Below are 23,081 nucleotides of genomic sequence, written 5' to 3'. Positions count from 1 at the left end.
GTGCAGGGGTTTGGGGGAAACTGCACCTCAAGCTGCAGACAAGCTAAACTCGTGACATGGGTGACACTGTGTGTTAAAGCGCAGCAAAGTGAAAGCTGCAGGCCTGCTAGCCCCTGCTGAGGCCACGAAGCTTGCCAGCTGTTAAGGAGATAAGTGCAGGGGCTTCTGGGTTCTGGGTCCCTGCACCTCTAGCTGCTGACAGGCAAAACTAGTGATATGGGTGCTTGTGCAACTGTCTCTCTCTTGGGGCACAGGAGGGGGGGAACCGGGATGGGATGGGACACGATACTACTGCAGGCCTGGCTGCTAAGCTACTGTGTTACCAATCAATCATGATTCACTCAGGGAACAGCTCAATACACAGTAGCTAGCTACTAGATAATGAGTTCATGAGCAAGGATTAACGCCTACAAAACCACAGGCTAAGGAGAGGAAAGAATCAATACAGAGCCAGGAACTGCTTCTGCCAGAAGACAGACAGTCAGTTGCACAAGCACCCATGTCATGAGTTTTGCCTGTCAGCAGCTAGTGGTGCAGGGCCCCAGAATCCCCCTGTACCTATCTCTGTAACAGCTGGCAGGCTTCGTGGCCTCAGCAGGTGCTAGCAGGCCTGCAGCTTTCACCCTGCTGCGCCTTAACACACACAGTGTCACCCAGTTTACGAGTTTTGCTTGTCCACAGCTTGAGGTACAATTTCCCCCAAACCCCTACACCTTGAAACTTGGCAGGTTTGGTGGCCTCAGCAGGGGCTACCATCCCTGCAGTTTTCATCCCCCTGTGCCTTAACACACACACAGCGTCACCTATGTGATGTTTTGCTTTCAGGAATTTGAGGTGCAGTTTCCCAGAAACCCCTGCACCTATCACTTTGAAACTTGGCACGTGTCATGCTCGCAGCAGAGGCTACCATCCCTGCAAGTTTCATTTGAATCAGCCAAAAGACAACAACGTTATAGATATTTCATTGATTCCCCATTATACTCTATGGCTGAATCTCTGAATCGGCTCTGAATCTTCCGAAGCAATTCAGCCGAATTGAATTGGAAATATGTTTTGGATCTCTGAATCCGAATCTCTGGCATCCAAATCGAATAGTTCCCTATTCACACAGACCTACTATTCATACCATATTGAATTTTTTCATCTAAAACTTTCAGAAGTATTTAAATGTATTGGTATGTACTACACAACATTCTATATTGGCAGTACCACCTTGTAGCTTCACCTACGTACAGTCAATTGGTGTGGTTTAATTCTGTAAGAAATTTAAACTAACTCCCCCTAAAAAACACTTCCATCTAGTTAAAATATTTTACACAGAGAATTTAGTACATGCACTGTTTCTGGGAACATTTTCATATTTATAAAAATCATTCTGTAAAGTATAAGGAAACTTTAATTAAAAAATAAATCCAAATTTATAACAATTCTCTCTCTTCTGTAGAGAATGTAACGGCCAATTTCACAGTATTAAGAGCAATATGACTATTACTAGTGCTATACACTGTCCAGTTCATCTCCTTACCAAGAAAAGGAAAGTCTAAGGATAAAAACAAGTATCATAACTATAAGTTAGTCTGGATCATTAGTATCCTACACTGCCTACCCAACACTTTCAAACTAGATCATCTTTTCTCTAAAAAAACTACAAAAAACATTCACCTGGTCAAAATTTTACATTATCTTCAAGAAACTTCAGATGGCGAGCCTTCACACTGTATTTGGTATACTTCTCTCCCATGTGATCCCGCAACTGTAACTAGAACAAAAGCAGTATAAGTCTGTTGTTTTAATTTACTTCCCCTTTAGTCCCCCCACACACATGCTGCTCCTGAGAAAATTTACATGAGGATGCCATTCAGTCTGATTGGTTGAAAGGGAGGAAGAATAACTGAAACATAAAAGTGGTCTTAGCTGAAACTAAGGACTATTTAAAAATGATCTGGGTTGAAAATTTCAGAAGCAAGAGATGTGCTATATATAGAGCAGTACACAAGCTTTTTTGTTAGCTTATCTACGCAGCACTTCAGTTGTAATCAAGTTTTGCATGCAAACAACTGGAAATCTGTTTATCATTTATCTATCCCAGGGATGTCACACATCTGGCCCTGTGGGCCCACAAACCAACTCCATGTGCCAAATCCGACGTGCAATGCTAGTCTGGTATGGGTGCTACATGCAGTGCACAACCCAGACTAACCCTTAATGCTGCTTGCAGTGCATGTGCTGGCTTCAGCACCACACACTGGTCCCAGCTGCTGCATATGGGGTGGGTCCAGGGCATTTCCACTGCATGTGGCACCCATACCAACTCAGCTCTGTGTGCTGGATCCAGCATTTGGGGCCAATCTGTGGGCTGGGATCCAGCATGCAGGACCAGCATGAGTACCACATGCAGCTCACACCCTGGACCAGCCCTGGATACAGTCCATGCCAGACCAGCTCCAAATGCTATGTGCAACACATGCCAAGCACAGCTTCATGCATCATGTGCACAGGGCCAGTCTGGGGTGCAAACTGTGCCTAACCAGCCCTGCACACTGGATCTAGTACATGCAGCCAATCTGTAGGCCTGATCTAGACTAGCTCCGGATCTAGCATTCAAAGCTGGGCCATTACAGGCACCACATATATTGCAAGCCCTGGATTAGCCTCACTCACCTCAGACTGGCCCCATGTATTATGTGTAGCATGTGTGCTGGCTTCAGCCCCTGTAACAGATCAGTTCTGCATGCAGCATGAGGGCATAGTCTAAGACTCAAAGGCAGTACTACGGGCCAGATGGTAGGGCTCTGTAGGCAGCATCTTTGACACCCTTGATATATACATTTTAGAAATACTAAAGGTAGATTTATATATTTGGGTATTTTTATTGATTTCAATGAAAACTGTACATGGACTCTGAAGGCACATTTGGGCATTCCAAAATGGAAGTTCATTGGTGAAACGCCAGTTAATTGACATTAACTGGCATTTTTCTAATGAACTTGCACTTTGGAAAGGCCAAATGCTGCCTTCAGAATGCACAAACTCAAAGCTCTTGCATCTTCTGCAAGAATGAAGACAATGGTGAAGTTGATTCGTATTATTTACAAAGCCCTCCTGTCTGCCCCCTCCAAAATTATGCAAATACAACTATGCTAGTAAGGGTAGGGGAACCACCCCCCGCCTCCCCCAAAAATGGATGGCATAAGTGCCACTCATAACGTTGCCTTGCACTGTAAGTTGCCCCATACGTTTTCTGTCAGTTCTTAAGACCTGTTAGAAATACACTGAAAATGATGGCAATTGATACTCGGTCATAAACACTCTTGTGCCTTTATACTTAACCATGTATGTGTGAATAACAAATAAATCCCGTACAATACAAATCAGTTCTCTCAGACATGCTGTTGAATAAGTGATTGATCAGATATGTTCATCATAGCAGGAAACATGTTAAGTATACCTCAAAAGACTGAAATGCGCTTATTAAATTTAAAACAACAAAAAACTGTATGTAGTCATTCATCAGATTGCAAAAACGTTTCCTAGTTTGAGATGTTATAACTTGTCTGTTACAAGCAATAATATCTTTCCATATACTGCTCAACTGTTGCATTACTTCACAAGTGTCTATGATACAGCCCGCAGGGCCCTATTATCTGGCCCAACATGCTGCCCATGCATCTCAGACTGAACGCACATGCCAATGCATTGAGCACTTACCTGGCCCCATAGGGCCAGCCTGGGAATGTACACTGAATGCAGCCTCACACCACTCACCCAGGACCTGTGCCACTCATCTGGCCCAGACGGTCTGATGGAGTTTGACACACCACATTACTTGATTAACCAAGCCTAGGCTTTTTTTCTCCCCTAGTCTCAATTTACACAGCAAGTCAAAATGTGTTAAGAGCTGATGTGCAACTAACCAGGTAAAATGTAATTGGATAGATGCACAAAACTGTCCTGTGGAAAAGCATGCAAATAACCAAAATACACAATACAGTGGACTCTATTATTTATATGGCATAATTATCAATCTCAAAATAGTCTAAAAAAATTGAAGCCAACTTTTCCAACAATTCAGAATGAACTAAAATTAAGATTGCAACTTCTGCTTTCAATATACATGACTATGGCCTAATTCTGCAAACAGATAAGCGCACACATCTTTTCAGGGGCAGGGTCTATGTTGTTAGATCAGTTTCTTAAAATATAAAAATGAAATGCTCATTTAGACACCATGGAAGGAAAAAAACAGGTTTAGTGGACTGCAGCATTAGGAAAATTCACCTCTCTCTTCAGTTCATCTTCTTCCTCCATGATATCATATACTTTCTCTAAAAGTTTCACTCCAAGTCCTCGCACCACATCAGATCTCAAGATTTCAACCATTCTCTTAATCTTTTTAGGACCAGATAAGGCATCTTTAAAAAAAAAAAGTAAAGTAGTTCATTTTAACACGCTCCTTTCCTACCAGGGGTTTGAATATGGGCTAATCAATACCAAGGAATCCACGGGGTAGGTAGTTTGGGATTGTGGAACAAGTATGTTAGCTGGGTGATCACCAGTAACACAGTAACCCTACTGGGGGAATTTGGAGGTGCAAAGTCCATGTGAATCCAGTTTGCAGGATGAAGGCCTCAGAGCATAAAATAATGTGTGTCCTGCAGGTATGTTTGGAAGGTTCTCTCTGCAATCATAGTTAGAAAACATACTTTTGAAAAAAAAGGTAGCTTGGAGTAGCAGTTCCATGTCAAAGGGTAGATCCTACAACTAAAATCCTACAACCACTTAAGTGCATTTCAATCATTTTACACTTAAAAAAGGAATTAAAAATTTAATAATTACTGTACTGAAAAAACAGCACTGGTAGCAATAATGCCATCCACCAACATACTTCAGGACATGAAGCATTAATATCAGTGTATGCTGGGGTACTTTACACTAGGAGCCAGAGTACAGAGATGAGTAGCTATCTGGGTTGGCTGTTCACAGCAGATACTATCATATGGCCTTGCTACTAGATGAAGGCATGTAACAGCCTGTCTGGATTGAGCAAATGGCTGCTCCAGGATGGAAACAGATCTTACACACACAGGAGTAGTTTTACCCCTCATTTTTATCAAGGTAATTCTGTACCACATTAGATTACGTTACATTAGTGTAAGTATTTACGCCATCTGTCCGCTTCTTATTTACACCAACATAAACTAGTCTTCCTTTCAAGCCTCAGTGGCCTTTCAACCTCCGTATGCCAGTAATTTTATGATACCGGAAGGTTTCCATTAGGAAATGAACCAAGAGCATGCTAAGTCTTGACTTTGGCTATTGAAATAATCTAAAAATAACACTGTCACTACTGACACAAGCCAGATTTAAGGCAGTGATTTGTTTTCAGTGCCCTAAATTCCTTCATTAATGAACAAATGCAGATAAAAGATCTGATCGAGTCAAATGTGATTTTATTTTTAGTGTGAATTTCATTGATGTGTCAACCAAACATTCAATGGTAGTTTCTATTTACAAGGGGCCAGCAGTAAATTTCTGAGCCAGTGATATCACTGTTTTATAAATCTAAAAAGGTACAGTTACGATGAAAAACAAAGCGGACCAAAAATGTCACTTTCAAGAGGCAACGATTTTTTAGTACTGTATCTTTTACTGAACCAACTGCATTGCTGGGATCAAACATCTTTATCAGTTTTTTTCTCATTTGATGTGAGCCAGCATAATATTGCAAACTGAGCTGAATTCTATTCTGGCTTTGCCCCTTACCAGAGAAAAGAGTTAAATGTAGAATTAAAAAACAATGAAAAACACTAGAATTAAGCATTTGTTTTGGTGAGGGGCAAAACAGTAGAATTCAACTTACTTTCCAATATTATGTTGGCTATTTGAAACATGCAAAACCAGGACAAGCAAAATTTAGATCAACAGACCTCAGGTTTAGCTTTTTCACTCATCCTTTGGCTTGTAAACTGATTTGATATTTGATATTTTGATATTATATGGAGTCAATCATACAACATCATTTCTAGTGTCACCTTTCAGAATATAACCACTCAGTAAGAGGTCTGAATTTGAAAGATGGCTTCTAGCTTTGCACTTGTCAATTCAGGTAAAAAGAACTGCTGCAAAAAAAAAAAATTAACCCCATTTCTGTGATGAGATGCATAATAAACTTCTGCACCCACTTAAAGCCCTCAGGTTTAGATATTGGGTCTTACCCACGATCAAGAAGTTTTATGAAAAACTATTTTTACATTTAAAAACATACTGAAATCTTTAAACTTTGATTTTCGATTTTGAACAGTTCATTTTAAGAAGTCCATAGCCTGGCTCACAGGTTGATGAATAACACTCAGACCATCTCTCCCGTCTATTTACATTTGCAAAGATCACCTCACCTCCTGGCAGCTACAGCAATTGCTTACACAGAAAAATACTGCTTTCAATGATATTTAACAGCTACAAGGAAAACCTGTACCAATGTAACCCAACAGCTTTCTGTAGACTACCAGTAAGTGCTCTGTTGACCAGTGATGGTCAATGGACCTTGTCAGAGCTATTCTTTTTTAAAGTATGAACAGAACTACTAACCTGAAGGAAACTCTTCAAATCTGAATTCCTCGGGTTCATTAGATGCTTTTCCACATAGGATAAGAGTGTCCCTGTATTTCTTTTGAAACTTGAATTCTGATTCAGGGGTTGGGATTAAGGGGTGTTCACAGTTCTCTTTAGAGTCCATTTTCAGGGTCCAAGTCATAAGCTGAACCAAATCATCCATTTCATTTGTATGTTTTTTTCTAGAACATAAAACAAGACCTAATTCAAGGCCCAGGCTTCAGTTCACAATTATTGTGAGCTTTCAGAAACTTGTTATCTATAGGTAGGGATCTCTGTAAATCATGGAAAAAGTGCTCCCTGCAGCAAGCAGCTCCTTTAATTTTTTTCATTTTGCCACTTGCCCCCCTTGGCCCTGATTGGCAGAGAGGCCCCACCAGCCAGGTCATTTTTGCTGATTGCCAGGGAAGGAAGAACTGACATTTTAAATACGCCATGGTTTTTGCTTCCTCTCTGGTCAGCAGCAAGTGGTGGGGCCACCGGTGCCCCTTCGTGGATCACTAGCAAGGAGGCAAAAGCTGTGACATATTTAAAACCACAATTTTTGATTCCCCAGTGATCAGCGTGGCTGACAGGGCTATCCACCTCTTGGGTGGTGGGGGGGGGGGGAGGAGGAGGAGCAAGCAGTGGAATGAAAAAAAATTAAAGGAGCTGCTGTGAGGAGCACTTCCTCCGTGATTTAGAGATCCCTATCTATAGGTGCCATTATATTTGGGGAGGGGAGGGGGTGGGGGAGAACAGTTGTGGTTTTGGGGTTGTTTTTTTTTTTGATACACAGCTCCATTGGTAGGCACATTTGTTTAGACAGGGCATCAGTTTAATCTATCTGTTACTCTGACCTAGTCTAAACAACAGTGATTAACAATCAAGTCAGCCACATTAGCCTAATCTACACTGGTACTATGGTAAAAAAATGTAAAGAAAGATGTCAGGAAGACAAGATTCTTGATAAACACTTCAATCTTGTTCCCATTTGAAGGGAAACCATGCTAGCACCTTTGCAACTAACAGTTGCTTTCATACTGGTAAATGGATTTCATAGTAAACCATTTGCAATGCCTTTGGTTTCAGTGAATTACACATACACCAATAAGTTAAGCAGGGTAGGTTGAAAATAATTGAGTCAGAGACGCCAATGATCAAATGTTCAAAAGGGATTTGATTCAGGATGTATGCATCAACTATGAGAATACATTTCTAGTTCTCCACATCAAATCAAAGCAGTATAAAGTACTAGATATTGCAGACAAATGACTACTGAATGACTATAGGCAGAGAAGACAGTTACCCTGCTTTGAAATCTCCATCCGACTTATCTGTGGAGCTTGTGGAAGAGCTCATCTCATCATCAGATAGGCAATGGGTTGGTTTTTTTTCCTATCATAGACAAGATAAAACAAATAAATTACTTTGTAAAATTACAATCAGACCAACATGACTATTGCCTAGATCCCTGAAATATGGAAGATACTGCATTTTGCCATTTGAAATAGAATCTTCAAAATGTGAAGAAGAGGAAAAAAGCCAAATTCCAACAACCGGGACTAATTTTTAACATTGATTTTGTGCCCCTCTTCCCCCCACCTGGCTGACATCTTATACCTAGAAGTAAACAACCTCCTTTTGTTCCCTGCAGCCCTCTTAAATTTGCATTCCTGAAGAACAGCTTTCTAAAGACTGGCTTTTTTCACACCCAAAGGATTTCTGACCATTTTTTATATCTCTCACCATGTTTTATTTCTTTTTTTTGGCCTGAGGAAGGACATGTGTGTCAGAAACTTGGCAAATAAACTTTTTTGCAACTATTTAGTTGGTCTAATAAAAGATATTGCCTCTACCCAAAGACTTCACCTGCCTTTTGTGCTCAGACCAAACACAGCTAATGCCTAGATCTTTTGTAGAATTAAGTAATTAGTTAAACTAGGTTATATCAAAGCAGTTGTACAATAACACATGGGTTCTTTGAATTAAGGAAAAAAACAATTTTCATCAAGTATAACTTACTAAATAAGATTTAACTTGTTAATAGGTTTGTCAAAGCACATACACCTGCTAATTTAATTAGCATATTAAAACTCACTTCTATTTAAAATGGAATGATTCATTAAGTATTTTACACAGCCTCTGTTTCAAGTTCTGTAATTTGGGCGTATTGATAAATTCTCAGGCAATGAATTTTAAACTACATTATAAGAGCAATTATTGTTGGACTACAAGGTATCAATCTTTATAGAAATATTTTTATTCTGTTCAGTAACTTCAGTATTCCCTAACATTTTCTAGGTGGCTTCAACCTAAATTTCACATATGCATCTCCACAATTCAGTGAGTTCAATTTTTAGTACAACATGCAAAAAAACTGCATCACATTAGCATATTTATATATATGTGCCATAAGCAAAATCTAATTTTCCTTGATTTGCAAGTACAGAGGTTTTTTCAAGCTAAGTGTTATTGACATTGTAAAGTTTAAAATTTAACAATTATTACTTTTTTGTCAGCACATAACCATACACATTTTGCCAAAAGCATGATCAACTTTGGGTGTGCCCTTTCAAATGATAGATTTTTCATTCTATACCTAATTTTTTACTTTCTTCACTTGTGGGATTTTTTTTTTCTCTTTTTTTTTTTAAATGTAGTTTTGGCAAAATGAGTTTCAGACAAAATCAGGAAGTAGCCCAATCTAAGTGCATGAACGAACAAAGCTATTTTTTGCAACTAATAGAATGAAACTGAAGTCCCATTTATTACATTCAAAGCATATCCCAGAAAGAGGCAGCACATGCTTCCATCATGTTGCTCTCCAGTTGAACTTTACCAACTCCATCTTTGTGCCTGTTCAATCCTTCATTTCTGATGCATAAGGATGAAAATGTGTCAGTTGTGATTAGCTAAATCAGTTTAATTCTGGTGTCAAATATGAGGTAAGCTATTGGCAGCAACTGTAACTCATAACTTTTTGGGAGGCAACAGCTTCAGAATAGCTGTGTAGTTTTATTGGCTATGTGCTCTCTACAGTAAATAATTTTTGTGTTACAAGTCCCTCAGTTCATTTTGATTCTCACATGGGCCTGTATTTAAATATTTAAAAAGCAGATGACCCCAGTTTACCTGAGAAATACTGGACTCTGTTGAGGACTGAGAAACTTTAATACGATTTTCCACATGTAATTTTGCTTCAGCAACTGCATTATGTGATGTTCGTTTTGCGTCAGACACTGAAAGAATGACAAACTTTTTAACAGTATTTATTTGTTTACATTTATTTTGAATTAATTCCATGGCTCATGAAAGGAAAAGCTAAAACCTGGCAGAACATAGCACTGGGAAGTAGAGTAATCTGTTTTTCTAAACAGAAGACAACACTTCTAGCTGAAAAATGGATTTCCTCCTCTTCCCACATATTTCAGATACAAATTGCTACCATGCATAATACAGAATGAGCCTTAGAAAAATAGTCATGCTAAATAAAAGCTCCTATTAACACTAAAAGTACATCTTAAGGAATCGCTTGGGGGGAAAATATACTAAAAAGCAGACTGTAGTTCTCCACAGAGAAGGCATAAGGCTCTGCATGTAAAAGAGTCAACATGCAAATACAAGTTACCAGAAGGAAACATCTCTTCCTGTGACTGTTTTAGTCTCCTCCTCTCTCTTGCTGACAGGGGTCGATCCTTTAAAATAAATCAAATGAATATCAATGTGGTAATCACAGTGTTTTTTGCAGTTCGCAGCATGTGAAACAAAAATCCTTCACCCTAATGCCTCTGGAAAAAGATGGCTATTAACCATGGCTCTCAACTTGTTTAGCATGGATTGTATTAATTTCCCCATAGTGTTCAATGAGCCCTGCATGAAAGGAGCCTCCAACAGCTTCTCATAACTGTTTCAGTTATGAGAGGGAATCTATCATTTAAAAAGGCAGAACTTCATTTAGGGAGGACAGCTACAATTACGTCTTTCTTCCCCTACCTCACTATGCACTTGGCTGTGGAGAAAACTGCTCAGAAGAAAACAACAAAACTTGCATATAAAATGTTTAGTACCAACCTCTGAAATTAACATCTGACTGTTTTTAATGCTATTTACAGAATCTGAGACTTCAGCAACATGTTGATTTGCATGGCTTTGGGTAATCTTCACATCCACATCAGGTGGAGAAGGCAGAGGCTGAGAAGCAATTGCACTGAACTTAGAGAGAAACAGTACATGGTCACAGTCTTCTCTCTCAACAAATTAAAAAAAATCTATGAAATCTGGAAGTAGAAGCACAAGTCTGTGAGGAAAGTACTAAATCCAGTCTCTTGGGTTTCATTCCAGGTTCTATCAGAGGACACAAAATGAAGTGAATACATTTTCAACTCCATCCCTGTCCCTTGTTCTTTATCTACTTTAATATCCTCCCACCTCCCTCTTTGGCCATGTTTAGTTAATACCCATTCAAAAGAACAAAAATACATTTACCAAAGTCAATAGTTCCACATTATGTTATGAATTCATTTATATGAACATTTAGGAAATTAGATTATTCATGAACCATGTTCTATTTTAAACATGATCTTTTTGAAACGGTCTAAAAAGCATTATACATGTTAGAGGATAGGAAGAGGCTAAAAAAGCAGAATGCTGTCAAATTTAAGCTACTTTTATTCACTTGCACCTTTTCCGAACAAATGTCAGCTAGTTCCTTTTTCTTCTTTCGTCGCTGCCGTGAGAGGGAGGGTTCACTGGCAGAACTATGAGGCTTTAAGTGAGAAGTGATTTTTTCCTGAGCTCCTCCTGGTTTTCCATGAACAGCTTCATCCTAAGAAGCAGAACCCCACCCCCCCCGAGTGTTTAACATGTATTTTTCTACTTCTAACGTACACACAACTTTTACAAGTCTCTATATCATCATTCAATTTTAGCATTTAAGCCACAAAACAAAAGTATGTTAACAAAGTGTGAGATCTGTTACAATGAAGAGGATTTCTGAATCACTATTAGGACGGTGGAACAGAACACACTGGTAAACCTACTCCACAAATCAAATACTATATGGGAAAAGTGGGTGGGGTGGGGGGGCACAGCTCATTGTGGGGTGTAGTGGCTCACCAGGAACAATATTTGGGATTCCCTTTAAAGAAGTACTATTCATTTTAGGTCAAAGAACCAGCCAAAATTAATGCTTGAAAACTCACCTGAAATATGATAGGTACAAAAGGTGCCATCAACTTCTCAGTATAATCCAAACTCTGAAAAATAATTGGCAGTGTTGGAGTGATGTTGTAGCTTTGATAGTCCAAAAAACAGGGGAGACGCAGGGATTTTTTTTGAGTGTGATATCTATATACCAACTAACCATGCAATTGATCCAATAAATCACCCACTAAAATCTTTGCCTCTTAAAAACGGACTGAATGTTGTTTAGACTAAAGCAGATCAATTGTAAAAGTGTTAAGTATTGGTAATGCAATTTGTCTCATGAAAAAGGTTGATAAAAAAATCTATCGTCAATTAAATATAACAATGTTCTTTAGTGTGTGACTAGATAGAACTGAAGGCTACACAGCCAGGAGACCAGATTTTTTACATTGAAATCCAAGGCAAGTGTAACAGGAAAATCAGTTATACTTTAATATACTTTTTTAAAGAGCCCAAGTGTTTGACACCAGAGGACTGCAAGGCCAGTGACTCCCCCTAGTTCTTTCACTTGGTAGAATGTGTTAAAGGAGTGCAGGGAATAGGACACTGGCCTGTATGTCTGTGATCATTAACCACCTAAGACAGGAAAAAACCTGGGAAGGAGGCTGGGCCATGGCATTTCTTTACAGGGACTGATTATCCAGAATACTTCTCCACCCACCACCCAACATATTTTTCTTTAAGAGCCTCGCTTCTTTTCTGTTCATTACTTCACTCTTTCCCCTTAATAAAGTCTCTTATCTCCATTAAGCAGTTTCCCTTTTCCCTTGCTCTAACTTTATATTTCCTTTTCATCTTTCTCTTAACTTTTTATACTTCCCTTCAGTCTTTCCCACTCTTTTACTTTCCTTCCCTATCTTTCATCTTCTTTAATCAGTTTTCTGCTAAGCTGTCCTTCCTTTCTCTCTGTCTCTAACATACAAATAAGGGGTGAATATGGCCAAGAGGGAAGTATATCCTGCTTCAAATATCTCCAAAAAAGTTCTTGCCTCATCACTTCATAGCAGGAGTAGAAAGAAATTTGCTTCTAGGCAAGAACAACAAATTTGAACCATTAAAGTATGTGGGTGCAATGCTACAGAGCTACTAGGGCTCCTAACTGCTTAAAGTACCTCAAGACCTTGATCTGTAGTGCCCTGCCATGTTAGATTCATAGATTGTTAGGGGCTGGAAGGGACCTCACAGATCATCGGGTCCAGCCCCCCCGCTCGAAGCAGAAAGACAACCGGGGTCAAGTGACCTCATTGAGGTGACTGTCCAGTCTCCTCTTGAAAACCACCAGGGTAGGTGACTGCTCCACCTCCGGAGGGAGTTTATTCCAGTCTGGACAACCTGACTGCGAAGGAGTTTTTCCTGGTATTAAGCCTGAAGCGACCTTCCAGGAGTTTGTATATCCATTGGTCCTGGTCTTCCCCAGGGGTGCCCTGGTGACCAGTTGTTCACTGAGCTCCTGATGCACTCCTCTGATATAGCAGTAAGCCACTATCAAGTCCCCTCTCAACCTTCTCTTCTTTAGGTTAAAGAGGCCCAGGTCCCTCAGCCTTTCCTCGTATGGCTTACCTTGCAAGTCCATGATTATACAGGTGGCTCTTTCTGGACCCCCTCAAGTTTTTCCATGTCCTTATTGAAGTGCCTGAGGTGGCACTTATGTGCAGCAGATTTGTACTGCTTTCTAAAACCCCCCTGATGTCCAACAATTACACTTTGAAAACATTTGTCTAAGCCTTAAAAAAATTACCTTGTCAATTTGCTTTTGGTCTCCTGAGATGGTTTGCATGAGCTTCAGAGTATTGTGACTCTCATCTATGACTCCAACAGGTAACTTTTTAGGATCCCCACTTTCAGCTTCCAAACCTGGGTTTATGTTTTGTTGTAGTCCACTGTCCTCCGTCTGTGGGCCACTAGGTTTTACTTTAATTCCTGCATCACTAGGAATACTTAAATTGCCCATTTTATTATCTTGCACTGAACAGTCATTCTTACAGTTCCTTGTTTCAGACAGCAAAATATCAATATCCACTTTGCTCACTGTTGCTATGGAAGCTCTTTTGTTGTTCATCTCATTTTTTATTGGTTTTTTTTCAGGCTCGGCTGCTGTTTTCTCTGAGTGACAAATGTCAACAGCTTTATCTTTAATTAAATGCTTTTCTTCATTCTATAATTAGAAAAAAAAAAGAGTAATTACCCTCTCAGTTATTTCCATAATAGATTTATCAGAAATGTTCTAGGCATCTAAACTAGTCACAAATGTGTTAAATAATACAAAAGTTGTAATGAAAATTATTACGTACCATTTTAAGCTTTAATACAACATGTAATAGGACACTAGTCCCGGGTCCTGTTATGGTCCATGAATGCTAGCCAGACCGGAGCTCACTCAGAGACTTACCTGGGGACTTTTGCACTGTCACTGCCTGGATGCTGGCAGGGGCCGATCTGGGTGGCAGGCAAATATGTGCAGCAAAAGCCAGCTCCCATTGGCTCCTGGGAGTTCCACCAGAGTTTCAAAGGGGTGGCTGCCACACTTGCTCATCCTTGGAGAGAGGAAGGCATGGGAAGTTCAAGTACTGTGTAAGCTGGAGCCAGAGCTGAACCCAGAGCCGGTGCCAAGGCCGGGGCTAGAGCTGGGGCCAGGAAGTCTTACTACCAAGTGATTGAGATGAGACCAGTGAAGACGGTAAGCTTTCCCCAGAAGATAGGTGAATGAACTGATAAGCTGGCAGGCTATAAAATTATTGATAAGGTATAAGAGGATCATCAATTGAGTTAAGGGAATGGACTATTAAAATGTTGAATTATAAGGATCGTTGATTAAGTTGATGAGCCGGTGAGCAGTAGACTACTCATTCAAAGGTAAAGATGATAACTTATTGAATTAATAAACAGATATATGACAGACGATTAATTGAGGAATCATGGGATTTATAAAATTAAGAGCGATAAGCCAGGGAGAAAATCTTTGTCCTTGCGTCATACTGCTGATTTTGGATAACTCATCTCCCTTTTTTCTTTTCAACTACTGAAAATGTGAAAGTATGGCAGGCGAGTGGGAAGTGATCTAGAAGTGGAGGCGTGAGCCACTGAGACGTCCCTGGATGCACCCGCTTACAGTGGTGCGTTGGCTGGGAAACTTAGAATGAGGCCAATCTTGGGAAAGAGAGCCATTTGATGAGATGGACATAAAACCACCAACAGGAACAGGGGGGGTCCACCAGAATTGACAACAAGCCTGAGGACTAGTGATACAGTTGTTTTATGGACAGCAAACACAAATGGAGGAGCTGGTGAGCGTACGGTCCCAGGAGGCTGAGGCCCGCATCATGCTATTGAATAGACAACAGGAGCTGAATGGAGGAAAAAAAAAGGCACAACAAGCCACGGTGATCTGGGCCACCAAAGGGGTCAGAGTACTAAAGATGATGGCAGACAATGATGTTGAAGCATACTTAAGAGACCTTCAAGAGAGTCACACTGGCTACTGGTTGGGACTAAAACCGGTGGGCCAATCAGTTAGGCCCAGCTCAGGCAGCTTATAGGGACCTGTCCAGAGCCTAGGTGAATGACTATCAAGAAGTAAAGAATGCCATACTGTACCAACTTAAGAGCGCACCAGAATATTATTAACAACAGTTGTGTGTCAAGAAGCAATGGGAAGACAAATGGCCAAGGATACTGGCCCAGGCACTGAGGGATTTAATTGAGAGATGGGTTCAACCAGAGGGGAAGACTGTGCCAGAGGTGTTGAACCTATTCCCCCTAAAGCAATTCCTTGCTGATTTGGAGGGCATATAAAAGTGGATCTGGAAGCAGCAGCCTCAGACGGTGGAAGAGGCTCTCCACCTCACTGAGGCTTTATGGGAGCTGAAGGGGAGGCTTATTGGGAGACCAAGAGACAGGACCTGGCATCCAGAAAACTGGAAATGCCTCTAAGCCAGTTCCATCCGTTTAGAGGCTTGGGGACCTGAGAAATTGTGTGCTATTGATGCAGAGGCCTTGGGCATATGGCCCGTAACTGTCCATGGAAAATGCAAGAAGGATGCCCCTGGAAAGGACTACACCACAGCCAGGGTGAAAAATCCCCAAAGAGTCCATACAAAGAAATAATGGATTGCAGCTTTGGGTGGCAAATGGGACCAACCAGAGTACCAAGACCAATGGTGGATGCTAAAATAGACCTAATAATACTTCCTGTGGTGGATTCTTGGTGTGCACAGGCTACAATAAACGATGAGTTGCTGCCCCTGTGGCAGGCCAGTAGGGGGTGCTCCTGCGTTTAGCCACCCACCTCACTGCACCTGACCACCTTCCAGGCTCTGAGTGCTTCCCTGGGGGCGCCTCACATCTGGCTGACCCCCTTCCTGGAACACATCCGCAAGCCTGGGGGTAACACCACCACCACACAGGGTCTGGACTGACCTTGGCCCTGTGCTCCCTGGGAAACACAGGCCTAGTAGTCCTTGAGGGGTACTTGACCCACTGCAAGAACTTGGGGTGCTTCCCTCAGTCTGAATTACAAATAGTAGTATCCCTTAGTTAGCTGATCCAAGGGGACCCCCAAGGCATAATCTAGACCCTCTCCCAATAAGTCTTCCACACTAGGTACAGAGGAGAACTTTATTGGTTAGAGCAGTGTCAGAGAAATACATTAGAACAAACAGTGGCATGGTAGCCTTTGACCATACATCCAAGTTACTGCAAGCTATTTATCTAGTTAGATCTCAAGTGGCCTACTCACAAGTATCATCCAGAAGCAGGTGGAGATTCCCTCTGGAGGCAAGCAGATCACTGATCATAAGTTGAGAGAGAGAGAGAGAGTTTCAGATGGTCCAGGTTCTCTGAGAGTTTTCATCATGACTGCTGCCCTGCTTCCTGGGCAGTCCTTAACTTATATAGACCGTATGACCTCACTTACCTAATCCAATAAAGGCCAGCAGTTGTTGGCTGCCAGCCAACCAATTTGAAATGCATCACTGGTTGCCAGATAGACTGGCAGCGTCTCTAGCCACTTCCCAGTCATGATGACATTGCTTAGAATAATAGGGAGTTTAAGCCCCCACCCAAGTGTGTGAGGCCAGTCATGTAGGCAGAGGAAGCAGGTTTCTCCCTCACTCAGGAATGTTTCCAGCTCAGGTTACAACTCAGGGTTACCTGAAGCTGATGGGGCCAGGGGTGTCTGCCCTCTGCAATGACCATGGTAACCAAATTATCAGATTGATCATTCGCCTGAATATAGAGTTTGGGGAGAGACAGAGATGGCATTCTGCCACAGCCTCCACAGATGGGTAAAGAAGATACCATGGTCAGCATGGTATGCATGCACAGGGCAACTTACACATACTGCCCCCCCACCCTCTCCAATGGGTAATGTCAACTGTAATGGGCAAAATGGAAAAAGTAGCAGTGGGTTTAGCACAGAGGCTGCTGTGCCCCATGTTTTTGGGGCAGGACTGGCCTTACTTTCACAAGGTGATAGATCAAGCCCTGGGGCACAGGGCTGTGCATATATGGAAGAAGACAATCCAGGAGACCCAGGAAGAGGGCCTGACTGGGGATGAACCAGCCTCTGGGATAGAGGAAAAGCAGCAACAGGAGAGGTTAATGCAAAGGGTCAATTCTGGGATGAACAAGCCAGAGAATCCACTTTTTGCCATGTTTATAAGATGGGGATAATGAAGCAAGACAGGGAGGCATTATGCACAGAACTGATGGCGACTTATCAGTACTTTGAGCTAAGACCTGATATGCTTCATTGGAACAGAGGTGCACAGGTGCTGGTGCCCCAGACGTACAGAGAAGCCCTACTGCACATTGCTCACGTACTCATGCGGCTGGGCGGGGGGCGGTATTTGGGTAGAGATTAAGATGGAGTCCCGTTTAATGCAGTGGGTATAGTATATTGGCCCAGCATACACAAGAAGGTGGAACACTTCTGCTGAGCATGCCCAGCTTTTCAGCTGGCCTCAGATGTTACCCCCTCTAGGGCTCCATTGATGCCCCTGCTGGCTGTAGGGAATCGGGTAGGGTTTTTCCATCCTCCCATCCCCATATAGCCAAGCCAGGAAGGAGCTAAGCTCCTGAGCCGTATGAACAGGCCAAGCAAACAGGTGTACTCTTTAGGGGAGCGCCGGAGTTTGCACAAGAGGGGCCTGAACTCTAAGAGGAGGCAGCGTCGGACAGAGACTTCAGGTGAATGAAAAAGGAGGAGTCTTTCAATGGGGGTTATGGCACAGCGTGCAGCCAGAGACACTGCTCCGATGCCACCTCCCACCCGGGGCTCCTCTGAGGCCTCCACCCACATGGGGCCCTTGGATGGGTCAGTGGTGCCCTGGCCCCCTGTCTGCAGGGGTTGCCTGACAGTACCTCTGGGGCCTGGTGGCAGTGGGGGTCCCAGGAGTCCCCTCACCTGTCCCAGGTGTGCCCTGCTTGAGACCCTGGAGGGGCAGGTGAGAGAACTCCAGGCAGAGGTTAGCAGGCTGCAGGGGATCAGGGCTGCAGAGGATGAGATTGATAAGTACTTTCATACTTTGCAGGATCAGACATCTGATGGAGACACAACACATGAGGGACCTAATGCAGATGAATGGAAGATGGTCACCTCTAGAGCCAGACATCGTGCTGCTGAGACAGCTTTCCCAGTGCAACTGGGGAATAGATAGAAGGCTCTGGCAGCACTGGAGGAGAGTGCAGTAGAGGAAGCCACAGCCACCACCATGCAGGCTGAGGGTCAGACTCAATGACCTACTGAGGTCCCTTCCGACTAAAACATCTATGAATCTATGAATCAGGAGGATGAGCTGGACCTGGAATTCTCAAGACAATTCTCAGAGACTGTATCGATAAGGGACATGGTTGTCATGGGTGACCTAAACTATCCTGACATCTGCTGGGAGAAGCAGTTAGCTAGATTCAACCATTCATGTAGGTTCTTAACTTGCATACAGGACCTTCACCTAACACAGGAGGTATACGGTCCCAATACGGGAAACACCTTACTGGACTTGGTGATGGTTACAGGGGATGCTGGTGGGAGATCTACAGACACAAGGTAACTAGGGAACAGTGACCATCAGTTGACTGAAATCACTATCTGGCACAGGGTGGAAAAGATAACCAGTAGGGCAGAAGTGCTAGACTTCAGAAAGGCTAATTTCATTGTGCTCAGGAGATTAGTTAGTGAGGCACTGAAGAATAGGAGCATTGGTGAGATGGAAGTCCAGGAAGGGTGGTCATTTCTAAAGGGAGCAATCCTTTGGGTGCAGGAGGCAATCCCATTGCACAGGAAAGGGGGCAAAAGGGCCAAGAAACCCTCTCAGCTGAACAGGAAAATCCAGGAAAACCAAGGGGCAAAAAAAGAGGCATATGGGCTGTGGAAGCAAGGGGTAGCTACCAAACCAGAGTACACCTACTTGGCCTGCACTTGCAGGGAGGCAGTTAGAAAGGCCAAAGCAGAAATGGAATTTAGGTAGGCAACAAAAATTAAACACAACAAAAAGTCCTTTTTCAGGTATATAGTGAGTAAAAAGAAGGCACAGGGTAGCATAGGATCCCTATAGGACAAACTAGGGCAATTAATGACAGATAGGGGGGGACAAGGCTGAGCTCTTCAAAACCTTAGAAAAATTATTAAGGATCACATTTGTGGGAGTCCAGCAGGAAAAATAATGCTGAAGGGCAACCAGCACAGATTCATAGCATGTAGATCCTGCCTGACTAACCTTGTTTCTTTTTATGACCAGGTCACAAAATCCTTAGATGCAGGAGAGGAGGTAGATGTCATTTACTTGGATTTTAAGAAGGCCTTTGATATGGTAACTCATCCTATTCTCATAAATAAACTGAGCGGCTGTGACGTAGATGATTACACTGTCAGTTGGGTGGCAAATTGGCTTAGAGGTTGCACCCAGACATTGGTGGTGGATGGGTTGGTATTGACCTGGAAAGATGTGGGCAGTGAGGTCCCCCAAGGCTCAATCCTTGGACCTGTGCTATTCAATGTCTTCATCAGCAACTTGGATGAGGGCATGGAGAGCACTCTGCCCAAATTCATGGATGATACCAAATTATGGGGTACAGTTAACACACTAGACAGTACAGAACAAATCCAGGTGGATCTCGACAGGTTGAAAAAATGAGCTGAACAGAATAGGATGCAGTTCAAGAAAGACAAGTGCAAAGTGCTGCACCTAGGGAGAAGGAATCACCAACACACTTACAGGCTGGGGGAGGACCGTCTTAGCAGTACAGCAGTGGAAAGTGATCTCTGAGTCATATCTGACTCCAAGATGAATATAAGTCGTCAATGTAACAAAATAAAGCTAACCACACTTTATCATGCATTAGCAGGTGCATGACGAACAGGTCCAGGGAGGTGATACTTCCCCTCTATGTGGCAGTGGTCAGGCTGCAGTTGGAGTACTGTGTCCAGTTTTGGGTGTTGCACTTCAAGAGGGATGCGGAGAATCTTGAGAGGGTTCAGAGGAGGGCCACTCTTATGGTTAGGGGCCTGCAGGCAAAATCCTATGAAGAGAGACTGAGGGACCTGGATCTCTTCAGCCTCCGCAAGAGAAGGCTGAGAGGTGATCTTGTGGCCGCCTACAAATTCATCGCTGGGGGGAGGGGGCAGCAAGAAATAGGAGATGTTCTGTTTACCAGGGCACCCCTTGGGGTAACTAGGAACAACAGCCACAAACTGACTGAGAGCAGATTTAGGTTAGACATCAGGAACAGCTTCTTTATGGTAAGGACTGCCAGTTGCTGGAATGGGCTTTGAAGGGAGGTGGTGTTCTCCCCTACCTTGGGGGTCTTTAAGAGGAGACTAGACATGCACCTATCCCCAAGCTGACCCCAATGCTCTTTTCTGCCCAGGGTAGGGGGTCAGACTTGATGATCTACTGAGGTCCCTTCTGACCCAAACTTCTATGAATCTATGTTTATCCAAAAACCATTCGATATTGCTGGCCCATTTCCTGAGACTGCCATGGGTGCTCATTTCATGTTGGTTATTCTGTACGATGCCACAAGATACCCTGACACAGTTCCTTTGAGGTTAATGACTGCCCCCAGAGTAGCAGAAGTGTTGATCAAATGGATACCCCAAGTGGGAATTCCCCAAGAGACTTTAACAGACAAAGGGACTAACTTTATGTCCAGCATATTGAAAGGTGTCAACAAAACTTTAAAGATTAGACAGCTGCAGACCTTGGTATATCACCCCAGACAGATGGCCTGGTGGAATGTTTTAATCGTACTTTGAAGAATGTGATCAAAACTTTTATCTAGGGAGATCCAAGGAATTGGGATTCATGTCTATTATGTTTATTTGCCGTCTGAGAGGTGCCGCAGGCCTCAATGGGCTGCTCTCCATTTGAACTCGTATATGACCATCATCCTAAGGGACTGCTAAACGTGTTCTGTGAAGGCTGGCAAGAGCTAGAGCCAGCAAGCAGGCGAGGGTCCACAACAGGTCATAGGATTAAGGAGAACACTTAGAATAGGTACAGTTTCATATTCTGTAGGGTTGGAAGGGACCTGAACTGATCATCAAGTCCGACTCCCTGCCATGGCAGGAAAGAGTACTAGGGTCAAACGACCTCGACAAGGTGTTCATCTAGCCTCCTCTTAAAGACCCCCCAGGGTAGGAGCCACCACCACTTCTCTCGGGAGTTGGTTCCAGATCCTGGCCGCCCTGACAGTGAAGTAGTGCCTCCTGATGTCTAGTCTAAATCTACCCTCTGTCAGCTTGTGACAGTTATTTCTTGTCACTCCTGGGAGTGCTCGGGGGAACAGGGACTCCCCCAGTGCCTGCTGGTTCCCTCTAACTAGTTTGTAAACGGCCACTAGATGTCCCCTCAACCTTCTCTTGTGGAGGCTGAACAGGTTCAGGTCCCTTAGCCTCTCCTCGTAGGGTCTGCCCTGCTGCCCCCTTATCATGCAAGTGGCCCTCCTCTGGACCCTCTCCATGTTGTCCAAATCCCTCCTGACATGCGGCGGCCAGAACTGGACACAGTACTCCAACTGTGGCCTGACCAGTGTCGCATAGAGGGGGAGGATCACCTCCTTGGACCTGCTTGAGATGCATCTGTGGATGCATGACAAGGTGCAGTTGGCCTTCCTGACCGCGTCTCCACACTGTCAGCCCATGTTCATTTTGGCATCAATAATGATTCCAAGATCCTTTTCTGCCTCTGCACTGATGAGAAGGGAGTTCCCCAGCCTGTAGGTATGCTGCTGGTTCTTCCTCCCCACATGCGGTACCTTGTACTTGTCAGTGTTGAAACCCATCCTGTTCTCATCGGCCCACCTCTGTAACATGTCTAGGTCCAACTGCAGCCTATTCCTCCCTTCTAGCGTGCCCACTTCCCCCCACATCTTAGTGTCATCTGCGAATTTGAACAGGGTGCTTTTTACCCCCTCATCCAAGTCGCTGATGAAGATGTTGAACAGCGCAGGCCTAAGGACCGAGCCCTGCGGAACTCCACTGCCCACATCCCTCCAGGTCAAAAAAGACCCATCCACCACCACTCTCTGGGTGCGGCCCTCCAGCCAGTTAGTGACCCATTTGACTGTGTAGGTGTCAACACCACAGTCCCCTAGTTTGTTAATGAGAATGGAGTGAGAGGCAGTGCCGAAGGCCTTCCTAAAGTCCAGAAAGACTACGTCCACTGCTACCCCTGCGTCTGAGGATTTTGTGACCTGGTCATAGAAGACCACCAGGTTGGTCTGACAGGACCTGCCTCTAATGAACCCATGTTAGTTGCCCCTAAGCATAATCTCCCCTGCTGGCCCCTCGCGGACATGCGCCAGGATAATTCTCTCAAAAAGCTTACCCAGGATCGAGGTAAGACTAACTGGCCTATAGTTTCCTGCGTCCTCCTTCCTCCCTTTTTTGAAAATGGGAACCACATTGGCCCTTTTCCAGTTCTCTGGCACCATACCAGAGCACCACAAGTGCTCGTAAAGCCGTGCCAGGGGTCCTGCAATGACCTCTGCTAATTCCCTCAGCACTCTGGGGTGGAGATCGTCAGGACCAGCTGATTTAAATATGTCCAGTCCCTCCAGAAGTTCCTTGACTTAGATCCTCACTGACCCTAGGTCTGGATGCGCCTCCCCTGGGGCCTACGGGGGTCCAGGTGTGGGAGGGTGACCCGGTCCCTGCTCAGGAAATGGAGGCAAAGAAATTGTTCAATAGGTTAGCTTTGTCGTCTGGTGCGATGACCAGATTTCCTAGCATGTCTTGCAGAGGCCCCACGTTACCCGGTACCTTCTTTTTGCCCCCTCTGTAT

At 43.4% G+C, this 23,081-nt stretch overlaps 1 protein-coding gene across 13 annotated transcripts in view; it reads right to left on the bottom strand.

Annotated features, from left to right (window-relative positions):
* Window positions 1-23,081, bottom strand: part of NEK4 (NIMA related kinase 4) — a 54,810-nt gene that overhangs the window by 3,666 nt on the left and 28,063 nt on the right. For 6 of the 13 annotated variants that reach the window (XM_019489998.2, XM_014605470.3, XM_014605707.3 and 3 more), the window contains 10 exons: window positions 13,538-13,954; window positions 11,796-11,849; window positions 11,276-11,419; window positions 10,666-10,806; window positions 10,223-10,289; window positions 9,727-9,833; window positions 7,901-7,989; window positions 6,589-6,794; window positions 4,279-4,412; window positions 1,663-1,759 (listed from right to left, as the gene is read on the bottom strand). In XM_019489998.2, the coding sequence (XP_019345543.1) occupies window positions 1,667-1,759; window positions 4,279-4,412; window positions 6,589-6,794; window positions 7,901-7,989; window positions 9,727-9,833; window positions 10,223-10,289; window positions 10,666-10,806; window positions 11,276-11,419; window positions 11,796-11,849; window positions 13,538-13,954 (1,452 nt within the window). In that variant the 3' untranslated portion in view covers window positions 1,663-1,666. Of the gene's footprint in view, window positions 1-1,662; window positions 1,760-4,278; window positions 4,413-6,588; window positions 6,795-7,900; window positions 7,990-9,726; window positions 9,834-10,222; window positions 10,290-10,665; window positions 10,807-11,275; window positions 11,420-11,795; window positions 11,850-13,537; window positions 13,955-23,081 lie in introns of those variants that run through there. The other 7 variants (XM_014605506.3, XM_014605550.3, XM_014605594.3 and 4 more) reach the window with 7 other exon arrangements.

Source organism: Alligator mississippiensis, chromosome 12, assembly GCF_030867095.1.
Source record: "Alligator mississippiensis isolate rAllMis1 chromosome 12, rAllMis1, whole genome shotgun sequence".
Lineage (NCBI taxonomy): Eukaryota > Metazoa > Chordata > Crocodylia > Alligatoridae > Alligator > Alligator mississippiensis.
Note: the sequence above shows the minus strand (reverse complement) of the source record. Positions and strands in the feature narration are given on the sequence as shown.